The sequence below is a fragment of the Monodon monoceros genome, unplaced genomic scaffold, assembly GCF_005190385.1.
Source record: "Monodon monoceros isolate NGI ecotype Baffin Bay Population unplaced genomic scaffold, NGI_Narwhal_1 Super_Scaffold_22, whole genome shotgun sequence".
NCBI classification, from domain to species: domain Eukaryota; kingdom Metazoa; phylum Chordata; class Mammalia; order Artiodactyla; family Monodontidae; genus Monodon; species Monodon monoceros.
In genome coordinates this window covers 33,733,262-33,758,392 of record NW_021703779.1, presented here as the reverse complement: position 1 = coordinate 33,758,392, position 25,131 = coordinate 33,733,262, and the positions used below count along the sequence as shown (strand labels likewise).

At 43.0% G+C, this 25,131-nt stretch overlaps 1 protein-coding gene across 1 annotated transcript in view; it reads left to right on the top strand.

The window, feature by feature from the left end:
- The window catches only part of SRPX (sushi repeat containing protein X-linked), a 99,866-nt gene that overhangs the window by 28,504 nt on the left and 46,231 nt on the right, over positions 1-25,131 (top strand). The window contains exons 2-4 of the mRNA XM_029240584.1: positions 15,670-15,729; positions 21,847-22,038; positions 23,981-24,157. Coding sequence (XP_029096417.1) covers positions 15,670-15,729; positions 21,847-22,038; positions 23,981-24,157 — 429 coding nt within the window. The remainder of the gene's footprint in view (positions 1-15,669; positions 15,730-21,846; positions 22,039-23,980; positions 24,158-25,131) is intronic.

Below are 25,131 nucleotides of genomic sequence, written 5' to 3'. Positions count from 1 at the left end.
TATTGCCAGTTTGCTTTCCGGAAAGACCGTTCCCAATTGTCTATCTGTAAGCAATATATAAGACTATGTCCCCATACTCTAACTGACACTAGATATTACCAATCTTTTAAAGTTTTCCTAATCTGTTTGGGAAAATATAGTTTCTGGATTTAATTTGTTCTTTCCCAGACTTCAAATCCCTTCTCATCTGGCTGTGGCGGTCAGTGCTTGTTGGTCCTCCTCCCTTGATCAGTCTAGACTCAGAGGCCCGTCTTCCCATTGCAGAGATGGGAAGTTCCATTGTCTGCTTGGGTGACTTTATGGATTAGGCCCTGCCTCCATCTGACCCAGTTTTGTTGCCTGAGACCCAAGAGAGCCGTTCTTTCCACTCTGATATAGTGTCATCCCCCCTTTCCCAGGTTTATCTGACCCACACAGAAAGCTTCTCCTGAGCTCTGATCGTGGCAATGGTAGGATATTGGCATACGTAGCAAAGCAAGAAAAATTTTAAGTGGACTTTAAGGAAGAACTTTAGACCATCATAGAGATAAAAGTTGAGAGCTTCTTGATGCTAGGCTGGGATGTCTATGTCTCTGAACTTTGAGTTTTCATTGGGACGTTATCAGTCCTTGAGGCTGCTCTCTGCATCAGATTGTCTTCCGAGGGCATTTCCAGATCTAAGGTTCTCTAATTTTATTGGCAAAGCATGCCTTTTAGTTGAGGCCGAAACAGTCATTCTTAACTTCAAGGACAAACAAGTTCTTATCATTGCAAACAAATGAGAAGCCAATGTAATAGAACAAACTTTTTACATCATAGACATTATAATTGCTCTGGTTTAAAAGATGTTTTAAAAATTAAACATTGAGTAGAACAAAAGAATATTTATATAATATAGATAAAGTAATAAAAACCCAAATACTTCTGTGCTTACCAGCCAGTTAAATAAGAAGAACATTACCAAAAAAGAATATAAGGGGACTTCCCTGGTGGCCCAGTGGTTAAGACTCTAGGCTCCCAATGCAGGGGGCCTGGGTTCCATCCCCGGTCAGGGAACTAGATCCTGTATGCCGCAACTAAGAGTCCGCATGCCGCAACTAAAAGATCCCACATGCGGCAACGAAGATCCCATGTGTTGCAACTAAGACCTGGCACAGCCAAACAAACAAATTAATTAATTTAAAAAAACCAAAAAACATAAGTGTTACCTTGAAGTCCTTGTTCTGCTACTCCTGGATTCTAACCCTCCTATCTCTTCAAAGTAACCAATATCCTAACTTTGGGTTTATCATTCCTCTGGTGTTCTTTATAGTATTACTGGAATATGTTTATATCTATAAAATATATTATTTACATTTGCACGGTTTTGACCTTTGTACAAATGGACTCATACTGAATGTATTCTTCTGTAACTTGCTTTTTTCACTCAATATTAGATTCTTGAGATTTGTTCATGTAGTTATAGTTTGTTTAGTCGCATTACTATATGAAATCCCATTATATAAATATGCCATAGTTTATTGATGCTACTTTTTTTTTTTTTTTTGCGTGGTACGCGGGCCTCTCACTGTTGTGGCGTCTCCCGCCGCGGAGCACAGGCTCTGGATGCGCAGGCCCAGCGGCCATGGCCCACGGGCCCAGTCGCTCCGCGGCACGTGGGATCCCCCCGGACCGGGGCACGAACCCGCGTCCCCTGCATCGGCAGGCGGACTCTCAACCACTGCGCCACCAGGGAAGCCCTGATGCTACTCTTGATGTACATTTGGGTTATTGCTAGTTTTATGTTATAAGAAACAGCGCTGTTGGGACGATCCTTGTTCATTTCTCTGGAGCGATGTGCAGGAATTTCTCTAGGATAAATACTTAGGAGTGGAATTGCTGGATCATAGTACATATATAACTTTGACTTTCTTCAGTAATACCAAATGATTTACTAAAGAGATTGTACCCGTTTAAAGCACCAATGTGTGTTTCTACTGCTCAACACCCTTATCAGCACTTGATCTTGTCAGATTTTCAAATGTTTGCCAACTTGGTTTGGTGTGAAATGGTTATCACTGTGGTTTTCACCATTATTATTGAGATTTTAGTAATAATGTAATAGTCATAATAATGTGGCTATGAATTCTCATGGGAAAGTTTTTTCTTCCTCCACTCAGTGCCCATGTACAAGAACTTATCTTTGTAGCCCTGATACACAGGATGGATTTATTTCTAGTTCATTCTTCACACTGAGTGTGTAGACATTTGGAATATCAGCTTTGTGGAGGGAGATGGTGAGGGGAGCTGGGACATCTCCTTTTTTTTTTTTTTTTTTTTTTTAAGAAGACAATCATAGCCGCCATTTATTGAGAACTCTTTAAGAGGAGGTCTTGGCAGTCTCTCTATATAAGTAAGTTTAGTTTTCATAGTTCTTATTTTTTTCTTTTATTTATTTCTTTTATACAGCAGGTTCTTATTAGTTATCTATTTCATACATATTAGTGTATACATGTCAATCCCAATCTCCCAATTCATCACACCACCACCACCCCCCCAACCCCTGCTTTCCCTCCTTGGTGTCCATACGTTTGTTCTCTACATCTGTGTCTCTACTTCTGCCCTGAAAACTGGTTCATCTGTACCATTTGTCTAGGTTCCACATATATGCGTTAATATACGATATTTGTCTCTTTCTGACTTACTTCACTCTGTATGACAGTCTCTAGGTCTATCCACGTCTTTACAAATGACCCAATTTCGTTCCTTTTTATGGCTGAGTAATATTCCATTGTATATATGTACCACATCTTCTTTACCCATTCATCTGTCGATGGGCATTTAGGTTGCTTCCATGACCTGGCTATTGTAAATAGTGCTGCAATGAACATTGGGGTGCATGTGTCTTTTTGAATTATGGTTTTCTCTGGGAACATACCCAGGAGTGGGATTGCTGGGTCATATGGTAGTTCTATTTTTAGTTTTTTAAGGAACCTCCATACTGTTCTCCATAGTGGCTGTATCTATTTACATTCCCACCAACAGTGCAAGAGGGTTCCCTTTTCTCCACACCCTCTCCAGCATTTATTGTTTGTAGATTTTTTGATGATGGCCATTCTGACCAGTGTGAGGTGATACCTTATTGTAGTTTTGATTTGCATTTCTCTAATTATTAGTGATGTTGAGCTAACGACTGTCTGCGGCCTGGGGGTTGGGGACTCCTGTGTTAAGGCATTATGTAAGTATGAGAGTGGATAAATGCCTTAGTTGATATGTATTACTTTAGCAAAGATTACTTTAGCAAAGATTACTTTATCAATTTTTTAAAAAATTCCTTTATTAAATCAAAGTTGATTATCAATTTGGAATCCCTAGGTAAGTCATGTAATGCACTTATTTTCAAATTCTTTCTATTGCTACCAGCAGTAAGAAATATATTTTACACCACAGTCCAGAGCACACAGATGCACGCGCACACACACTAACACACACACACAGTATGTCATCACATCTAAGACTCCAGTGGTTGTCAAAGGCATTGTTATTTTAAATACCACTAAGAAAGAAAGAAGTGATGCCAATTAAATTACGCCATTCCATCGATTATAAAGGTCATCATGAGTTCAGAGAAATTAAAATGTAAAAAAATGCTTTTTTAGAATCAATGAAATATTATATATATAATATACATAATTATATTACTGAGCCAGAAGTTTCATAAACCTTTACTATATACAGTGACTGTTTTTTCTCATTCTGATCTAATGTATTTTATTAAAAATAAAGCTGATCCCCCATAAAAAGGAATGAAATAATGTCATTTGCAGCAACATGGTTGGACCTAGAGTCTGTCATACTGAGTGAAGTAAGTCAGAAAGAGAAAAACCAATACCGTATGCTAACACATATATATGGAGTCTAAAGAAAAAAAGGATACAGGGACTTCCCTGGTGGTCCAGTGGTTAAGAATCCTCCTTCCAATGCAGGGGACATGGGTTTGATCCCTGGTCGGGGAACTAAGATCCCACATGCCGCGGGGCAACTAAGCCTGCGCGCCACAGCTACTGAGCCCGTGTGCTGCAAACTACAGAGCCCGTGTGCCACAAAACACAGAGCCCATAGGCTCTGGAGCCCACCCGCAGCAACTAGAGAGAAGCCTGCACGCCGCAACGAAAGAGCCCACATGCTGCAACGAAGATCCCGCAGCTAAGACCTGATGCAGCCAAAAATGAAATGAAAAAAAATTTTTAAAAAAGGATACAAACGAACTTATCTACAAAAGAGAAATGAGAGTTGCAGATGTAGAAAACAAACTTATGGTTACCAGGGCGTAAGGGGCGGGGAGGGATAAATTGGGAGATTGGGATTGACACATACACACTACTATATATAAAATAGATAATTAGTAAGGACCTACTGTTATAGCACAGGGAACTTTACTCAATACTCTGTAATGGCCTATGTGGGAAAAGAACCTAAAAAAGAGTGGATATATGTATATGTGTAACTGATTCACTTTGCTGTACACCTGAAACTAACACAACATTATAAATCAACTATACTCCAATGAAAATTTAAAAAATAAGCTGATCCCACTAAATTTGTTGAACAGCACACGAAGCTGTTTTAAATCTGAGTTACCCTATTGTTTTGAAATAAGGAATTGGAGATTATGTTCTGAGATTGATTTCTTATCCCAAATCAGAGGTCGTACCATATCCTTTGGTCATTCATTTCATTCAAATGTGAACCAATGGCCTGCTATTTAAGTCAGACCTCTTGATGGTAAGTGACAGAAACTCATCTTGAACCAGCTTTGGCCAAAGGGAGGTTTTGTTTTCTGTAGGGGCAGGGGTATGCTGGTGGGCCCAAGGCATAATGGAACCAAGGGCTCAAATACTGTGAGATCGCTCTTTCTCTCCCTCTATCTCTGTTTTGTCCCTGCTTTTCTGTGATGATTTCATTCTCTCGGATTCGCATTCTCTACGAGACTTAACCTTTGTCATTGGCGTATACAGGGATCATAGCTTCTTTTTACCACTGTATTTTCCTTTTACCATATTTTACGACCAGAGAAAAATCCTCTGAGGGATCTGATCGTTCCAGCTTGATTCCCGTGATTGTCCCTGTGGTCAGGGGTTAGGAAAAAGCCATCTCCGCTAGAAGCATGTGGGTAGCATGGGGGAATGGTACAGTTCTCGAAAAGGAGGGGTCCTGTTTCCCTCAGAAGAACACAGTGGATGCATTGTGTATTGGAGTGTAGCCACTCCCAAGAGGTAGTACACAAGCCTTGCCAATTAGCATTTTGAAACCCAGAATTGCCGTCAGTTCAGTTCCACCTTCTTTTTTCCCCAGAGCTTGAGCCTCCCAGTGAAGATAATAATAGCTGGCAGCAGCCAGTGTGTGACTGTCAGTTCAAGGACACTGGGTGGAAAATCATGCTTTCAAAATCCAAGAGAGAAACTACCCGGAAAAGAAACCATTCTACTTCTCATCACAGCAGAGCACGAAAGGCTTCAAGTGAAGTCCAGGTTTTCATCCTTGGGTGATGGTGTTCCATCCTCTGTCAGGGAGCCAGAGAATGTTCCAGAAGGATGAAGCCTCAGGCTTCAGCTGAACAGGCTGCAGCCTGTCACAGACAATCCTATGATGTTTATTTAAGGGATGTTTTCTGGCAGTGTCTTTCCTCACTTCTCTCTTTCTTTCTCTCTCTCTCCCTACCCCCGTCCAGTCTGTCTGCCTGTCTCTCTCCCTTTAATCTACATTTTATCATTCTACAGCTATGCAGTTAGACGCTTGCCCTAGTATCCTCAGTGCACACTGCTGCAATTTTATTTTATTTTCTTAGTATCTCTCTTTCCTGAATCCTGTTCTTCTCAGTTTTGCTACAATGTGCCAGAATTTTGTAAATTATACCACTGGTTTACTGCCAAGAACGATGTGCCAATTGCAGCTTTATTTGGGCAGCTTTTTTGAATCTTAAATACAGTATCTGTTTCTGTAAGTATAGCCTTCACTCAGGGAGATGGTGTCTCGCTTTGATGCTGGTGGAACAGCTCCAGCAGATCAGGGGTATGTAGACGAAAGCCTCGAGGGGAAGAAGCCTTTTGAGAAACTCTGGGTGGAGCGGTGCTTTGTTCACTGAAGCTCTAAGAGAGCAAGGATGTGTCCCCCAGATCCTCTCAATCAAACAACAGACAAGAGTTTATGAGATTTGTGGATGTGGCTTTTGTCTAATGGAGTGAACTCCAAGAGATTCACAGGAGACCCACAAAGTTCTTAATGAGTTATATATTCAGAAATATTATCAACATAACTTCCCTGAGAAGTTTTCTGTCTACCTGGGAAGACAGAACCTACACACATCTGAAACAACTTCTGAAAAATCCAAACCCATATAAGATCAGTGCTAATTCAAAAATAGGACAGAGCATGTGAATGTGAATAGACTTCAAAGTGAAGATTAGAAAAGACCAACTTAGAGGAGCTAGGCTTTGAAATAGCTTTTAAATCAGGAAAGGGGCTGAGAGGAGGGGAAGGGCTTTTCAGGTGGGTTGTGTAAAGGCAGAGAGACAGAAACAAGAAGTTGTGAAATAGCACAGGATTTATGATCAGAAGAGTTCCATCCTTGTTTGCCTTGTACTTGATATTCATTTCATTCTCTGAGCTGACATCAGAGCATGAACAAGGTTGCAAAGGGTTGCTGCCCTCCCCACCTATACATGCTAGTCCCTGAATGATACCTCCCTCATGGGATTGCCCTAGGACTTACTTAAAGGGGCAATGAAAATGAAGGAATCTGGTAAAGGTGTCATGCACCATGCTCATGGTTTATTACCAGTTGGAGGAGAACTACCATGATCCCAACTAGAGGTTGACTATAGGAATGTTCAGAGGGGACATAATTTGAAAACATGTACTGCACTCTTCTCCCCGTTACTGTCACTCCCTTTTACAGGTGAGCAAACTGAGTCTCAGGAAAGGAAAGTGGCTTCCTCAGTCAATACCATAGAATTAGTGGAGGAGCTGGAACTTAATCCCAGGGCTCTTTCAATTGCATCCTACCAGAGAGGATGGCCATGCGCCACTGAGGAAGCTCAGTCCCTGCTTGGCGTCTCATGGGCTAGAACATCCAGGTCCTGAACAAATCAGGGCGAAGCAAAGGCTTCCCTTACTGCCCGCAGAAGCCTTTCTCAGATAGTCAGGTATCTTCCTTTGGAGGGAAGAAACAAAGAATTAACTAGACAAGGCTCTTATTACCTATGGGTGTTTCAAAATATTCTAAATCACTGTTTTTCCAATTATTTTGACTAAGAACCATAGGAAGAAATATATACTGTGACCTGTTATTTGGGTTAATATAGTATTTATTGTCCAATCAGAACACTTTTGAGTGTGAGGGAGTGCTAGTGATAATAATGCCGGGACAACAGACACAAAATCAGACTGTCTCATGCAAACTGGGGACGCCCTACTGCACGTACACCTATATAATTAAAACATAAGTTGCACAAAGTAGTATTTATCTTTAATATGTGCAATGAGCCCTGACATTTTCAATTCTGTTCTATTTCACTCTGAAAATACTAGTTATGACATTAAATTGGGTCAAAAGTTTGAAACGCTACTCTAGTTGATTGTTGGTACATGTGAGGGCTTTGGGATGGTGATGGGGAGGGGAAAAGAGGAGGGTGTATAGTGAAGTGAATGTCTGAGATGTACTGTAAACTTGTCCCATCTGAATATTTTCGTGGATGTTCTCCTCCAAGAAAAATACTGATAATAAACATTGCCTTCAGTCTACTCCCCATGATTAGCAAAAGGTTTATTTAGATCCATCTTTCTGGATCCCCTTGTTCCACTTGGGACGGGCATCGTCTCTGTGTACTTCCGCCACCCCCTTTTCTTACCCTTGGGCTTTTATCTGTTAGTCTGCCCCTGATTTAGAGGTGTAAAGCTTCCAAGGAAGAGGGTCTCATTTACAGTATCTGGCCCTCTGTGTACTCGCTCCTATATCTTGGAGTTGAAGCCGATGCTCTTGAAAAGCTAAATTGTCTTCTCTGCTCCACTCCTTCAAACACAGACATTTATACACAACTCCTGGACATCTCTCCTCTGTCTCAAAACTTTGCCAAGACATAACAGAGCAAGTCTTGCCTGCCAGTCGGGCATGTGAGACTCACACCTGGGCTTCTTCAATCAATGGTCCCCCGTATATTAGGACTAGCTAAGAAGCCCTTGCAAATTTACCCACGGAGGAGAGAAGGGTTACCACTCTACCCTCTGTCCACCCTTCCTCAGGCTCTCCCAAAATGTTGGAACACTTGTAAGTGTTAGCAAAAGCCACAGAATGCGAGAGACTCAGGAGTAATGCTTCACAGCAGTAAAACAAGGCTCCCATTTTGTAAAGATCTTTAGGACATGAAGACATATAGAGAAACACAGGGGTTTTCCTGCCTCAAAGGATAAACTATGTAATATCTTGAGACTGAAAGTCACTTATTCCTAAAGCAGATTTTATCACCCAGTCATACGAATTCACGGACTAAACTTGACAACAGTTTATTTTACTAGAGAGGATTGAGTATGTGGCTTTTCCTGGTGGTTATTAAATTGAATGTATATATATATATATTTTTCCTAAATCATAACTCATACAAGATGGTTTAGACAGAGGAATTTAAAAACACACAGAGAAAAATTTGGTGGCACTAAGATTCCTGACTATGCTTAATGGTTTAAAAGATTCTTGAAAAACATATTAGCCCAGATATAAGTTTGTCTTATTTTAATATTTTTACCAGAAGCTCATTTACATGCATAGCAGGTCAAGGTAGTAGAAGCCTAAAATATATACATACTAAATTAAATAGAAAATGTGATTAGGAACTATCAAATGAGAAGTTTGTAAAACAAACCAAGAATAATAATAATTATTTTAATATAGTATTTTAGAAACATATACCTGTGCCATTTAACCTTTATTTTTTTATTTTTATTTTATTTTATTTTATTTTTGCGGTACGCAGGCCCCCCACCGCTGTGGCCTCTCCAGTTGCGGAGCACAGGCTCTGGACGCGCAGGCCCAGCGGCCATGGCTCACGGGCCCAGCTGCTCCACGGCACGCGGGATCCTCCCGGACCGGGGCATGAACCCGCGTCCCCTGCATCGGCAGGCGGGCTCCCAACCACTGCGCCACCAGGGAAGCCCTAACCTTTATTTTAATATAGTATTTTAGAAACATATACCTATGCCATTTAACCTGTGAGGCATGGCCAATTGGGGTATTTGAGATTTAGGGAGATTCAGTTGCTGTCTTACCTTGGTTCCCTAGAAGCAGAGTCTGTGACTTGCAGGGGGACTGCTCTCAGGGAAAAGATGTCAGTGAAGAGGGGAAGGGAAAATGACCCAAGGAAGGATACAGTCTCAGGTAAAATCTAGCACCGTAAGGTCCTCAGCCACATAAATCCTGCAGGGTTGTACTTCCACCCACACCCCCTTTTTTGTTTTTAAAACAAATACTGCTTCTTATATCAGAATTTGTGTACATTACAATCTGGTCATGGCTTAGCTGGCTCAGGGTTTCTCATGAGGTTGCAATCAAGTTGTTGCCTTGGCCTGAGGTTTAATCTGAAGGCTCGACATGTGTGTATGTGTGTGTGTGTAGATCTTCTTCCAACCTTATTCACATGATTATTGGCAGGCTTTTGTTCCTCACCACATGTGCTTCTCCATATGGGACTCCATCAAGACTTGGCAGTTGGCATGCCCCAGGATGCGTGATCCAAGAAAGACAGTGAGAGAATGTCCAAGATGGAAACCACAGTCCTTTTATATCTCAGAAGAGATATAACATCCCTTCTGCTATATTCTTTTCATTAGAAGCAAAGTCAATAAGTCCATCCCAATACGGGAGAGTTATACAAAGGTATGAATTCTGGGAGAAAGGGATCACGGGGGGCTGCATATCACAGTCTACCCTCTGGCACCCAGTGATCCCTGTCCTTCCCACATGCAAAATACACTCATGCCCTCCCAAGGTCCCTAAAAGTCTTATCCCATTGTAGCATCAGCTCGAAGTCCAGAATCTCATCATCTCAATCAGGGCCAGGTGGGGATGAGGCGCCTTCTATGTACTTCTTTAACTGTAACTGCTTGAATACAGTTCTCCTCTATCTGTAGACCTGTAAAACCAAAGAGGTATCTTCTCCCCACATACCCAACCTACAATGGTTGAATAGCCATAATATAACTGCTATAGAGATTCCTGTTAAAAATGGGGTTAAATGGGAGGCATAAAGGAGTCACTGTTCCATAGAAGTCCTGAAATCTAGCTGGCCAAGTTTTGGTAGTTCTTTCTTCAGGCCTCACAGTCTGGAAGGAATTCTTTATGGTTCTCTGCTCTATTCTCTACGCTCTTGATTCCACCCTCTAAGCAATCTTTCCTTTTCCAGGAAGGGTAACACCTATTTACAGCTAAGCAGCTCTATGAGCCTGTTTCCTGACAGTAGAATTCTGGGAGTTCAAAGGGCTCTCCTCACTCTATAATGTCTCTGTCCCCCTCAGTCATGTTGGTAATATTTCTGAATATATACCTCATTAAGCACTTTGTGGGTCTCCTGTCCATTAGACATTCTGTCCATTAGACAGAAGCCACATCCACAAATCTCACAGACATAAACTCTTCTCTGTTGTTTCTTTGAGAGGATCTGGGAGACACACCTTTACTCTCTAAAGGGACTCTTGTATGACTGAAAGTACTCTGAAGCACCACCTTGACTTAACAAAGGATTTGACGGTCATATCCTTGGCTGTGTTTTCCTGGCAGTGCCCTGGATTTGATCTTTGTTCAGAAGCCATTCAAATGTCCTTTTGACTTTACTACAGCTGCAGTGTAGCCCCTTTGGCAAATCATTTGCTAGCACTAAATCATCTGGTTCCCGTAAATGAATACCCTGTGTCTTCCAACAGTGCAAAATACCTTTTCCTTTTTCTTAAAATTTATTTATTTATTTATTTTAATTTATTTATTTTTGGCTGTGTTGGGTCTTCATTGCTGCGTGCAGGCTTTCTCTAGTTGCGGCCAGCTGAGCTGGGGCTACTCTTCATTGCAGTGCATGGCCTTCTCATTGCGGTGGTTTCTCTTGTTGCGGAGCACAGGTTCTAGGCACGTGGACTTCAGTAGTTGTGGCACGCAGGCTCAGTAGTTGTGGCTTGCGGGCTTAGTTGCTCCGCAGCATGTGGGATCTTCCCGGACCAGGGATCGAACCCGTGTCCCCTGCATTGGCAGGCGGATTCTTAACCACTGTGCCGCCAGGGAAGTGCCCAAAATACCTTTTTCTAAACATCCAAATCTCCAGTATTGTCACCGTTCAAATTTATATCCTGAAGCTATACTGAGTGGGATAAAACCATTCCAGACATACGAGCATAATGACACATGATTTATGTGTCATAAGAAACATGAGGCAGATTTTTCTCTTTTCTTCCAACATTTGTCAGCTACCAATTCTGAATCATATGCTAGGTATACACGGCAAATTAGACATGGTTCTCACCATTGAGCAATTTAGAGACATGATTTATCTCCACAAAATATATTTTTTTAAATTAAGTCTAGACCTATGCTGTCTAGTATGGTAACCACTAGCCACATGGCTGTAAAAATTTAAATTAATTAAAGTTCAATGAAATAAAAAATGTATCCCCCCAGTTGTACTAGCCATATTTCAAGTGCTTAATGATCACATGTGGCTAGTGGCTATCCTATTGTACGGCATAGATATAGAGCATGTCCATCATTGCAGAAAGTTCCATTGGATAACAATAATCTAGAGAAGAAAGCAGTAAGATCTAATAAAGATAAGCACTTATCCTTGTTTTAAATATATTTGTCTCTCCTCTCCCATACTAAAAAGTTTCAAATATCAAGGAGATACTGCATACTTCTTTAGTAGATACTCTAACATGCTTCATAATAAAGAACGCAGTAAAACCATGATTCTTAATAATTTTTTGGATCACAGACCCTTATTAAAATCTACTAAAAGTTAGCAAGTTTTTCCCCAGGAAAGTATATTCATGTACCAAAAAGCATGTCCAATTGCAAGGGGTTCATGGACTCCCCCAAAGTGCTTCCATTGTTCCTCTAGGAGGCCAGGGACTCAAGTTAAGAATCTTTACTGCGAAGTGAGTTTGATTTTCCCATTGACTTTCAGTATAAAATTGATGATGCAGTTTACTATTAAATATGACGACTCCTGATAGTAATAAAATTATTATTAGAATAAGGATGATGAGGGGGAAAAACAAAAATTTCTGACAAAAGTTAAGAATGTATAGCTATCTTCAAAATAATTAAAAAATAAACCCAACCCTTTGAGCTAAAACTTTAACACAGAACCAGCAAATCTGTCAACTTGCATCATGTATCACAGTCAATACAGGAATGTAGTTTAGCGAATTGGCTACATCTTCCATTAGTTTCAGATGCTCCCTCTACCCACCACCGTCACAATGAAAAAACTTTTAGGGTGATGAAAAGAGCAGTCTAGCCTTCTAAATCTAAATTCCTAGTGTAATTCTAATACATTTAATAGATATTTCTTAAGAGTGTGTTGGTTGCCTCAATGGTGTTAACTACCTGGACATACTGGATGAAAGGGTGGGATTCAATGGACCAGAAAGACCCTTGTTTGAACTTTGGAAAAAAAGGAGTGACTATTTCTTTGCAAATCTGTTGATTTAGATGAAGTTTCTGCAAGGAGAGCGGAATTATAAATGGAATTGGCTCCAGGTATGGCTGAGGGACAGAATCCTACATGGCACTGAGTTTCTGATTTCTGAGCCAATGTAGAATTTGTATTTGTGTAGAGGAAGCACTGAAGCATTCTTTCCAAAGAGTGGTAATCTGAACCACATGAGGACTGATTAATGGTTTTCATGATAAAACCTCAATTAACCAGAATTCTAAAGGGACGGCCTTTTGTAAATAAAGAAGAGCTTGTTAGGAAACCTCCCTCTCTCCTTCCCTGCCAACTTCTCTCTCTCTTTTTATTCCTTTCTTTCTATTTTAACCCTGTGGAAAATCTTTCTCTAATATGTGTGAATTTCCTTTGCTGCTTTAGTGAGCTTTAATACGTACAGTCTGCTGAACATAAGTTAGTCAGTGGTCTTTGATCTTATTGTATCCTTCATGATGTCCATTTTGTAGACTAGTCATCATTTTTTATAGAAGTTGATATATGAGTTTAGGCTGAATATAAACTGGGATCCTGGGGGAAGGGGTAGCTAATATCCGTTTATTTTGTATTCTCTTATCTCCTATCAATAATAGGCAGTAAATTTCCTGTTCATTTGTGAATCAGTTTGAATGCATTAAGCTGCAAGTGACAATGCTATTCACAATGGCTTAAATTGAAAGGACATTTATTATTGACCTAGCAAGAAGTATGGAGGTAGGATGTCTAGGGTTGATTTAGTAGCCCAATAAAGTCATCACAGACCCCAGGTTCTTTTAATAGTTCCACTCTACCATCCTCAGCCCAAAACCTTTTGTCCTGAGACATCTTACCTCATGGTTGCAAAATGGCTGCTGTAGCTTCAGGCATTTATCCTTACACCATATCTTCCAAAGCAGGAAGGGAGAAAAGAGGGCAAAAGAGTTTTCTTGTGCACTTTTCTCTTTTATCAGGGGGAAAGTCTTTTCCATAAGCCCTGTTTCCCCAAAGCAGACATATTTTTCCTTGTCACTGGCCAATACTGGGTTTCATGCCTACCCCTGGAACAATCATTGGCAAAGGGGAATTTCTGACTTAGAGTCATCACAGTTCGAGATAGGCAGAGAGAGATAATGAGTGGTTGTGATCTAAGTGGAGGTGGATGGACCAATATAAGTGTGCTACTAATCAAGTTGCTAATCAAGGTAAACTCTTGAGATCATCTGAACTGTCTGCCTTGCAGGCTCTAATTTAAGTAAAGGCAGTAGTGAGAATGCCTGGTTTGGGGTTTCAGTGGGCTTTCCAAAGAAACAACTGAGGGCTTCCCTGGTGGCACAGTGGTTGAGAATCCGCCTGCCAATGCAGGGGACACGGGTTCGAGCCCTGGTCCGGGAAGGTCCCACCTGCCGCAGAGCAACTAAGCCCGTGCTCCACAACTACTGAGCCTGTGCTCTAGAGCCCGTGAGCCACAACTACTGAGCCCATGTGCCACAGCTACTGAAGCCCGCACGCCTAGAGCCCATGCTCCGCAACAAGAGAAGCCACCGCAGTGAGAAGCCCACGCACCACAACAAAGAGTAGCTCCCGCTCGCCTCAAGTAGAGAAACCCACGTGCAGCAACAAAGACCCAACACAGCCAAAAATAAAAAAAACAAAGAACTGAGCAAGCCAAAACAAGATGGAGCAATAGTTAAAAAAAAAAGAAAAAGAAACAAATGAACAGAAGAGCTGCTTTACTCTGCCAGGGACGCTGCTACCTTGGGGGTGGTGATGCGAACCATCTTTATATCTCCTTTTGACTCATTATAAAGACTTGTCTCATGGTGTAACCAGGAGGGTTCCTCTCTTTAGGCAAACATTTACCACTCTTCAAATGACACCAGAGTTGAGCTTGTGGTCTTGAATCTGTGGTTTAACAATGCATGTAGTTTATTCCTGACGTGCCTGGTGAAGGCAAATGGAGAAAACTCAGAACTCAGAGTATAGAAATCCAGTTTCTGACAGTCGGCCCTGAACTTGTTTGTGTAGCAATCCTCTTAGATGTGTAACAAGGCTTTGGCATGTGAGGACTTGCAATAACCTCATAAAAGAGAATGTTCTTATCTGTGATGGTTGCGGTCCCTGCTGGTAAATGTGTGATCAAGATGGTGTTAACTCAACAGTCAGTGATCAGACTAGGAAGGCTAGGAGGAAAGATCTCTAAATGTAAGATTATCGCTTTGAAGTTTGGGGCCTGGTACTGCTTTAAAGATTAAGTATCTACCATTTACTGGAATTCAATATTTAACAGGTTAAAAATGAGTCAGTTCCAACTTCCAAATGAGTTTAAATTTTGAAATTAAGCACAGACTTTCTCTATGAGGCTGGTGTTTTCAAGGGTAGCAAGACTCATCACGAAATTTGACTTTAGCCATGCCTCGGTGAGAGGTTTTGAATAAACATCCATATCGTCAGTTTCAACACTCATTTCCTACAGACATACCAAGACAGCTTTATATTTCTTTGTCATTAAGATAAGACATTTGATTTTCCTCCTTAACCTCCACCCAAGTTCATTTCATACAATGGACTGATTCTCAGGTAACATAAACACCCGCTTCTACCAGGTTTTCTTTGATTGCTGGAGAAAGTCTGGGCCGTATCTGAGTTATACACATTTTACTGCGTCTCCTCTGGCATGAGATTCATATCCATCGGCCTCTTCTCAGAGTGAAGTTGACTTTCTTTCAATTCCGAGTCGAGAATTTCAGTTGGCGTGTGGTAATTCCAAAACCATTTGAGGCTCATCTTGATTGGCTCTGGTAATCCCAGCCCAGCCAGGTTCACTCTGAGAGGTCCCCTGTCCCTTCATGAATGGCCACAAAAGCTTTTACTCTTGGCTGTGCGTTCTAATAGCCCCTCTTGCATGGACTGTGCCAAAGCAGTGCTTCAAAAATATTCGTCCGTATCATGTGGCTTTTCTTGCTGCAGTTTCTGTTCTTTTTTATTGTAGGATCTGGAGACTCACCACTAGAAGACGATGAAGTCGCGTATTCACACGCTAGATATAAAGGTGAATGCTTTGCTTATGTGCTAATGAAGACCTGCTGATGCCAGGAGGACTTTCCTTTTTGCCCTGCAGAGCAGACTATAATAAAGTGACCAGACAACACATTTTAAGTTCTAATTACCTGTCGAGAAAACAAAATGTTTTAAAATTAATATGCATACGCTCCCACTTGAAAGAAAATACAGAAAAACAAATGAAAGAAAACAAAAAGCATTTGGAAATCTCTGAAGTGCTGTCCTTCAGCACCCCAGTGGTCATTTTATTCTCATCAGTTTCTTTACTGTCCTTACTTCTGCAAAGCCAAGCTCTAGCTGATGAAAGTGAAAATCAAGCCATGAGTTCTGCCTGATTCATACATTACAGCCAGAATCGTCCAGAGTAAACCATCCAAGGTCAAATCTGGACCCAGTGCTGATAATGTACTGAGATGAATGAGGAACGAGAAAACTTGATTTTCATAAGCTCATTTCATTGTGCTCTTTCTGAGTCTGGCTTGGCTCCTGAAATGATGAGTAAAGTGTGTTGCCCAATGAAACTTTAATGATAAAGAACTCCATCTCTACACATTTCCAGCAATCCACCCCCTCCAGCAGGTATAAAAAGCCTAAACAAGAACCTTCTATGCAGGCTCAGGTAAGTATGTCCATAAATATTTTCTAATGGTGAGTCGTTTCTCTGAAGCTTTGGGAGCCCTGAGAAAAGTGAGGGTAAATTTAGATTATTTCTCTCTGAATTCAGTTCCTTTTACAGTTGAGAAATAATTTGAAGACAATTGATTAATAAAGTTCTATTGTGGCATTTTGCCCAGGAAATGTATCTGCGTTCTGGCAGGAGGACACTCCCCTGCTCTGTTGTGGTATGTCTGAGTTATAAGAGAATCAGGGTAGTACTGGTCAGCCTTTGGTTGGAGAGAGTCCTTCAGTTGTTTTCCACACGAGTGAACAACCTTGCTAATATAATGACTGGTGTCTATGTCCAGGTGTTTCCCACCATGTTCCACGTTTGCTTATGACCTGTGAATACAGATACTCATTCCTATCCACAGCTCCTACATTACTGCCTCAGGAATTAACCAATCCAGCAAAGCACAAACTTGTTAATTAGATGTTTGGGGTAAGGTGGTATTCTGATTCCTAACACTTTTTTTTTTTAACATCTTTCTTGGAGTATAATTGCTTTACAACGGCGTGTTAGTTTCTGCTTTATAACAAAGTGAATCAGCTATACGTATACATACCTAACACTTCTTAATTGAGAGTTCTGAAAAATCTTTTTTCTTCGAGTCCCTTATTGAAAAATCTTCCTAAAACACACGCGTGCACGTGTGACCCTTCACATGTCCAAGAGGGGTTATATAGCGCCCTCAGATTACTGTTCTCAATGTTCATCCTCGCTTCGCAGCACTGCAAGTGTGGAAGGTAAACCAGATGTAGGAAAATATGTGCCTGGCCTAGAGCTTACCCGGAATGTTTAAGGATAAATACTTCTTAGGAAATTGTTTTCATTGTCATTTTTTTTTAGTTTTAAAACTTAGAGGCAAACCATTGTCCATTGGGAGATTAGTTCTAGATCCTTAGGCCCCTATACAGTGTCTGGCACATACTCAGTAAATGTTTTTTTGAATTAAATTGATAATTTATAAAATTTATCAAAGAAAAAAGAAAGTGAAGTGTGACCAACATTTAATGTGGCAAGCACTGCTTTTGATTCTTTTACTTGGAATGCCATCCTGTCTTCACACTAATTGAGGGAAGGAGGAAGGAGCGTAGAGATATGTTGTTATTATTTACAGATGAAGGAACCGCAGATTAGAGAGGGGAGGTGACTTGCGCAAACTCACACAGCTAGCAAACGTTATGTTTGAGTCTGAAATCCAGATGTTTTAGCTCAACATTCAGAGTTCACTAGTAGCTCCTTGGTCTGCTACATGACACTGCTTACCCCAGGAGCTCCACAATGGCCCAGGGAGATGAAAAAGTTTTCCTGAATAATCGATTTAGATGTCTCCCTAAATAAACCCTGTCTTAATTGAAGCAGCATAAGAGCTTCCTTTCTCGAAACCTCTATGTTAAATGTTTCGCTAATTCACTTTTAACTCATGCTATTTGCATGCACTTCAAATTCAAGTCACTCACTGAATTTTTAATTATTATCACTGCAGGGCTGTTAAAATGTCAAAATATCTTCCAAAGGTTTGTCTTGGAAAGTAATCCAAAAGAAATTCCTTTTGCGAATAAATAAAAACAAGATTTTTTTCCCCCCATATGTTGACAACAGCACAGCTCTTGGATGCGTAGGCAGCTCTGCTGGAAGGATTTGAAGACTCAAAATAGCTGAGTAAAAAAAATCTGCTAATTGCATGGTTGTACTGAAATAATGCGAATTTGTAATATATGTATATGCAGGTCATTCTCTAATGGACCTGCTGCCTTAAATATTTGTCCTGGGCACAACCATAATGTGTGTGTGCTAAGAATTGCAGGTCTGCCGCCTCATATTAGTTTACTCTAAAATCGTGCCCCTCGGGCTTCCCTGGTGGCATAGTGGTTAAGAATCCGCCTGCCAATGCTGGGGACACAGGTTCGAGCCCTGGTCCAGGAAGATCCCACATGCCGCAGAACAGCTAAGCCCGTGCACCACAACTACTGAGCCTGTGCTCTAGAGCCCGCAAGCCACAACTGCTGAGCCCGTGTGCCACAACTACTGAAGCCCGTGCACCTAGAGCCCGTGCTCCGCAACAAGAGAAGCCACCACACTGAGAAGCCTGCACACCCCAACGAAGACCCAACGCAGCCAAAAATAAATAAATAAATTTAAAAATGAAAAAATAAAATCGTGCCCCTCCTAAACTCACGCCAAAGTCCAGAAGCTGGAGGATGTGAGTGTTTTCAACATTTGAGCGAAAAACAAGTAGAGAATTGGACGCTCTTCCAGTTTGTACATCTGTGGAATTGTGATCAGGACCCAGAATGTAAAGAGGATTTGCCTTTAGCTGAAAGGTTTACAAGAGACTACCCAAAGTTATCAGTCAGAAGAAGGATTAAGGAAGTAGGCATGGGTGTGAGAGGGGTAGGAGATCAGAGAGGAATAAGAATTTGAATCATACAACTTCAAAGCTAGATGGGACCTTTTTTATTTTGACATTTTAGCACCGATATAAATATAAAATTTAATCAGAATAAAAATAACCATTGTAGATGGGACTTTGAAAATAATCTCATCCATTCCTCTCTTGTATAGACTATGAATGTGGGTCCCTGAAAATTTTTTTGAATTGTCCAGGTTACTAGGAGATGATAGATAATATCTGCCCAGGCCTCTTGACTCTGCCCAGTACCCACCATACTCCGCTAGCTCACTGTTTTCATTGTCTCCCTCTGGGTCTCCCGTATTCATTCTCACCTCATCACCCTTCTGCCCTCTCCAATGGGGATTTCATTTTCTCTCTCTGGAGCCCAGTTCTCAATCAAGGATTTCACAGTTTGGCCTGTGAGATGGTGACAAAAGGGTAGTGAAGGGGACCAGTTGGCAAGAGAAGAAGAGGCTAGAGCTGGGGAAGCACAGAAGCCTTGCAGTCCAGCAGGGGAATAGGGCAGACAGGGAAACTAAGAGGAAGTGAAGCAGTGGAGAAGTTAGGAGGAAGGGGTGGGGGAGAGGACAAAGACAAAGAGGTCGGGCGACAGATGACTTTTAAGATTTAACACCGTGAGGGCTTCCCTGGTGGCGCAGTGGTTGAGAGTCCGCCTGCCGATGCAGGGGACGCGGGTTCGTGCCCCAGTCCGGGAAGATCCCACATGCCGAGGAGCGGCTGGGCCCGTGAGCCATGGCCGCTGAGCCTGTGCGTCCGGGGCCTGTGCTCTGCAGCGGGGGAGGCCGCAGTGGTGATAGGCCCTCGTACCGCAAAAAAAAAAAAAGTGCTTCTTTGAGCTTGAAAACACCAAGTGCATTTTGGAGTTTCCTTGTGGGTGGTCTTTCCTATTACAGTTGGAAAAGACAGGCAGAAAGAGAGAGGGGGAGAGAAATATACCTCACTTCTAGTAGTCATAGAAGCCAGTAGGTTCCAAATGTTAGTTTAATTTGAATGGTAGGCATGTATGGATTTTTCCAGAATTTATCTTAAGGACTTTTGATTATAGAAGAAATATCCACAACTTGGCAGTGCTAAGCAAACATACCCCAAACTGTGATCTTGAAATCTCTTAGCTTCATGGCTTACCTGGAGCCATCACCAAAGAAAGAACTGAAACATTTAAAATTAGTTCAATAATTCTTTTATAGGACTTCCCTGGTGGCGCAGTGGTTAAGAATCCACCTGCCAATGCAGGGGACACAGGTTCGAGCCCTGGTCCGGGAAGATCCCACATGCCCGGAGCAACTAAACCCGTGCGCCACAACTACTGAGCCTGTGCTCTAGAGCCCGTGAGCCACAACTACTGAAGCCCGTGCGCCTAGAGCCCATGCTCCGCAACAAGAGAAACCACCGCAATGAGAAGCCCGCGCACCGCAACGAAGAGTAGCCCCCGCTTGCCACAACTAGAGAAAGCCCGCGTATAGCAACGAAGACCCAACGCAGCCAAAAATAAATAAATTTAAAAAATTCTTTTATACTTAGAGGAAAATAATGGAGATATGTATACTGTTTTGTACTTTACTTCAGGGTCCAGATTTTTTCTCATTTAAAAATGTTAGCATATACAGACTAGATGTATAAACCCAAGAGGAAGGAAACTTTGTTTAAGGAAGGCCTGGAGGCCTAGAGTAAGCTCTTGCAAGACTGCATCCAAGAGATCAAACTTAATCAGCTGTAGGCTAAGCGTGGGGCATCACTTCCCCCCAGAAAGTCCAGGAAATACTGCTTGAGTCCCGACGGTAGCACCCACTTGAAGCTGTCTGCAAAACATTATATGATGAAAATATTAGGCAAAGGAGATGTCAAAGCACATAAGTAAAAAAAAAAAAAAAAACAAACAAAAAAACCAGTCCATGCACGAGACCTGGACAGAACTGTTGGTTTTCATGGCTGAGAAGCAGCCAGAAACACATCATCAGAAGAGAATTCCTGGCAAAGTCAAACAGGGGATTTCCTCCTTCTTGGCCACATGATGGCGCACGAGCTTCACTCACCGTCAGCTCAGGTGCTGGGGTGGAGGGAGAAGCTGGCAGCCCTAGGGAGGGGGTTCCTGTTCAAGGCGTGGAGAGCCTGACAGGCTTGAGGGAGCCAGTCTCTGGTCCCCATTGACTGCACGGTGGCCACTGTGGGAGCTTTCGAGGAGCTAGTCTTGCCCTACTAATTTTATGGCCCTCAGCGACACCTTCCAAAGGCCCAGGGGAGAGGTTCTGCTTTGATAGTGTCACCCTAAGCTGTGCTCTGGGCAACCACGAGACCAAAATCAAAACCCCCTGGAACTTTGCCACTGGAGAAGGGTGTCATCTCTTACCTAAATGGGGCTTAACTGGGGGCATCTGAAAAAGGAGGTAGCTTCCCAATGGGGAGAAATTGTTCTGGGACGTTAAGCCCAAATTATATCCTGTGGCGAAACCCTGCAAATTGTTGCTTCGTTCACATCGATTAGGGTCGTATTAAATGCTTTTACAGTGAATATGATACAGACTTGGAAAAAAATCTAAATTAACCAATTATTGACTCCCCCGCCACTCTGTATGGATGGCTGGGGTTAAGGTTCACAATGGTAACAGTTGCTCTCAAGGGAATTATGTATCTAGTTAAGGGAAATATTCAAAAGAACAAGCATTCATTGAACGTTCACTGTGTGCTAGGCACTGTGCTAGACGCTTGATATGCGTTGTTTTTTCAGTCCTTGTAAGAGGACTTGTAAGAGTCCTATGACATAGGTAGAGGTATTGACTCAGAGAGGTTAAGTAACTTGTCCAAGATCACACAGCTACTAATGGAGGAACCTGGACCCATATTCGTATATGTCTGACGCCTACTCCCATGATCATAACCTCCCCACCCAGAGACAACTTAAAAGACATGGGGCACTATTTGGAGGTCCAAAATCTGGAATGCAGCCAGCCAGGGACTTCGAGAGTGAAGAGACACATTTTCTGAAGATGTCACTTGCTATTTCTCCTCTCCTTTGTTTCTGCTACCTGTAGATACCCCGTGGTGCTCCCCCATCAAGGTGAAGTACGGGGATGTGTACTGCAGGGCCCCTCAGGGAGGATACTACAAAACAGCCCTGGGAACCAGGTGTGACATTCGCTGCCAGAAGGGCTACGAGCTGCATGGCTCTTCCCAGCTGATCTGCCAGTCAAACAGACGGTGGTCGGACAAGGTCATCTGCAAGCGTGAGTAGCCCGGCCCCATGTTGTGGCCTCGGGGCCATTCGGGGCCAAAGTTCTTTTGCTCTGAGATCAGGGATTTTTACTGAATGCTTTGTGGTCTTTGATGAGAAAAACTCCCCTTGTGAGCAGAAGCCATGCGTTAGTTCCTAAGATATGGCGGAAGTAAGATGACACATTTCAGACAGAGGGGTGCGATCAGCTGTTTGGAAAGGGGGAGAGAACAGAGGTCTGTTTAGCAAAGTGCTGGCCCCAGCAAAGGGTTTGGGGACTGAAAAACAAACAAGACACACAGGTAAAGACACACTCTGCCATCAAGGGTCATCTGCCATCAGGGGTCCCACAGAATAGCATTAGAGACAGACGTGTAAAACCGACCATAAGAATGGTGCTCTGCCATGGACTCCTGGTAGTAGACACAAGCGTCCTCCCAAGGAGTGGAACTTAGGGAGGCGAGGAGAGAATTACCGCGGAAGGATGCTGATTCCATGAAAGGCGCTGTGCCTCAGGGGAGGAGGTTGGAAGCACATTTCAGGGGCTGACTTTTAGCTTCCTGGAAAGTCGTCTCATTTGGGAAACTGCAAGTGACACAGCATCGTTGAAGTGCATTTTAGATGCCATTGCTGTTCAAAAAAGCTATCATGATGGAGCGCCTGCTGTGTGCCAAGCATTTCACATATATGCAATTTTTGCAACAATGCTATTGATATGGGTGCCATTACTTTATTGTTGGGAAACTGAGGTTGGGGTCTGCAGCCGCGTGATCCAGTCTAGGCAGACTACGCCTCTGGGTGACTATAGTGAACACTTTCAGTACTTCCCCCATATGTCCCTGGATGCCCTGCTACCAGTTCTGTGTGTCCATCCCCCAGCTTCTGGGCGCTTTGCTCTTAATGACTTGCACCTTCGGTTGATCTCCTACCAAGGAAGAAGAGGCTCTGCGCCTTCAGAGGACTGCTTTCTTTGTTCTAACAGGGAGAGCATTCCCCATGGGCAGCCTGTAGCTGCCCAGTACTGACTGGTAAAGGATTAGGAAAGCCCAGCTGCCCTGCCTGGAGGCAGGGCAGACTCAGGCATCACTCACGCTCCAGATCTTCCCTGCGGAATCAGGCTGAGGCTGACTTTGCCTGAGTTGCTACCTTGCCGGCTACCTCCCCTCCCCCGTCCTGCTTCCCCCACCCTTCACTGGTCTCCCCTGGGAGCACTTTCTTAATCACTTGCACACAAATCCTGGTCTCAGCGTCTCTTTCTGAGGAGCCCAGCATAAGACCGTGGTTTAGCTGGGATGCCAACCCAAGCCAGTCTGGTGTAAAACTTTGTGTCCCTTCTGTGCGACATGCAACCATTGTTACCAAATGCAAGTTCATGTGCCTGATGCGCAGTGAGGCCAAACAAATCGAAACATCGGAGTTTGGAGCAGAGAAAGGTTATTGCAGGACCAAGCAAGGAGAACGAGTGGCTCGAGCCCAAACCCACCGCCCCACCAACTCCTTGAAAGGGTTCAGCACAGCATTTTTAAAGGCCAGGTGAGGGAGGGGTGTTGCAGGGTACACAATTCAGCTTGTACACAATTCTCTGATTGGCTGATGGTGAGGAAACGGAGGTTAACATTCTAGGCGCCGGAAGGTCTGGGGGCTACGGGCTCAGGATCATCAAGTAGTTAATTCCTTCCATTTGGCGGTGGTTTGAGCATCTGAAAAACTCAGGGAATATGCATCCGATGCGATTATCTGGGTACTTCAGAGAGGAGCTACAGCAGAGGGTATGGGGGAGGGGTCTGCCCCGGGAAGGGCCCATAGGGTCCTGCTCGGTTACACTATCTATCATTTCTCTACTTTTATCAGTTATATGTCAATTAACTTCACCCTATGCTTTCAGAGTTTCTGGACTCTGAAACTCCATGAACAAAATCTAAGTAATACTGAATCTCTGGTTTTCTCTTTCTCAGAAAAGCGATGTCCTACCCTTGCCATGCCAGCAAATGGAGGGTTTAAGTGCGTCGACGGTGCCTACTTTAACTCCCGGTGTGAGTACTATTGCTCGCCAGGATACACATTGAAAGGGGAGCAGACAGTCACGTGTATGGACAACAAGGCGTGGAGTGGCCGACCAGCCTCCTGTGTTGGTAAGAGAATATCACCAGCCCTCAGGAGGCGCCTGCTTTGGGAGGAGCAGGGGGTGTCCGTACAGTGGATTTTTAAGGAAGCATCCATGTCCCGAATGTAAAGCATAAGCAGCCAGTTTTGCTTTCAGTGGTTCTCTTCATCCCTATTTCTCTGGCTCAGCGCAGACCTAGCCTCAGTCTCTACGCTAGAGTTGACTTCACAGCTCATGGCTTTCCTCGGACTTTTGTCTCTCTCTTGGATTGCCATTGAGGCAGCTGGAGGCTGGCAGAGGTACGGGGTAATCCCGCTGCTTTAGTTCAGGGATCTGCCCTGTAGCACTGAGCAGTTTTTGACATTGGCCGGACATTCCTGCAGAGAGCATCTCTGTGTCTTTCAGCTGGCAGACGTAGTTCCATTGTCATCGACTCCGGTAGTCGGCAAACACTCAGTTTGTAAACTGGAAGGGATTTGGCTATTTTACCTTAGTCTGGATTTGTTGGGCAAATAGTAGTTCTTAGTTCTTTTTTTTTTTAACATCTTTATTGGGGTACAATTGCTTTACAACGGTGTGTCAGTTTCTGCTCTACAACAAAGTGAATCAGTTATACATATACATATGTTCCCATATCTCTTCCCTCTTGCGTCTCCCTCCCTCCCATCCTCCCTATCCCACCCCTCCAGGCGGTCCCAAAGCACGGAGCTGATCTCCCTGTGCTATGCGGCTGCTTCCCACTAGCTATCTACCTTACGTTTGGTAGTGTATATATGTTCTTAGTTCTTAGTTGTGGTTCGGGGAGCTGGAAATCTTTACAAATGCAAATTCATGGCTCCACCCTAGACCTGCTGAATCAGAAACTCTGGGGATGGGCCCCAGCACTTGGTGCTTTCATGAGCCTCGCAGGGCATTTCAAAGTGCTTAGAGAGCCTCTGATCTGAGGCAGTGCTTCTCCAACTTGGGAATCACCTGGGAAACTTGGTAAAAATGCAGCTTCTG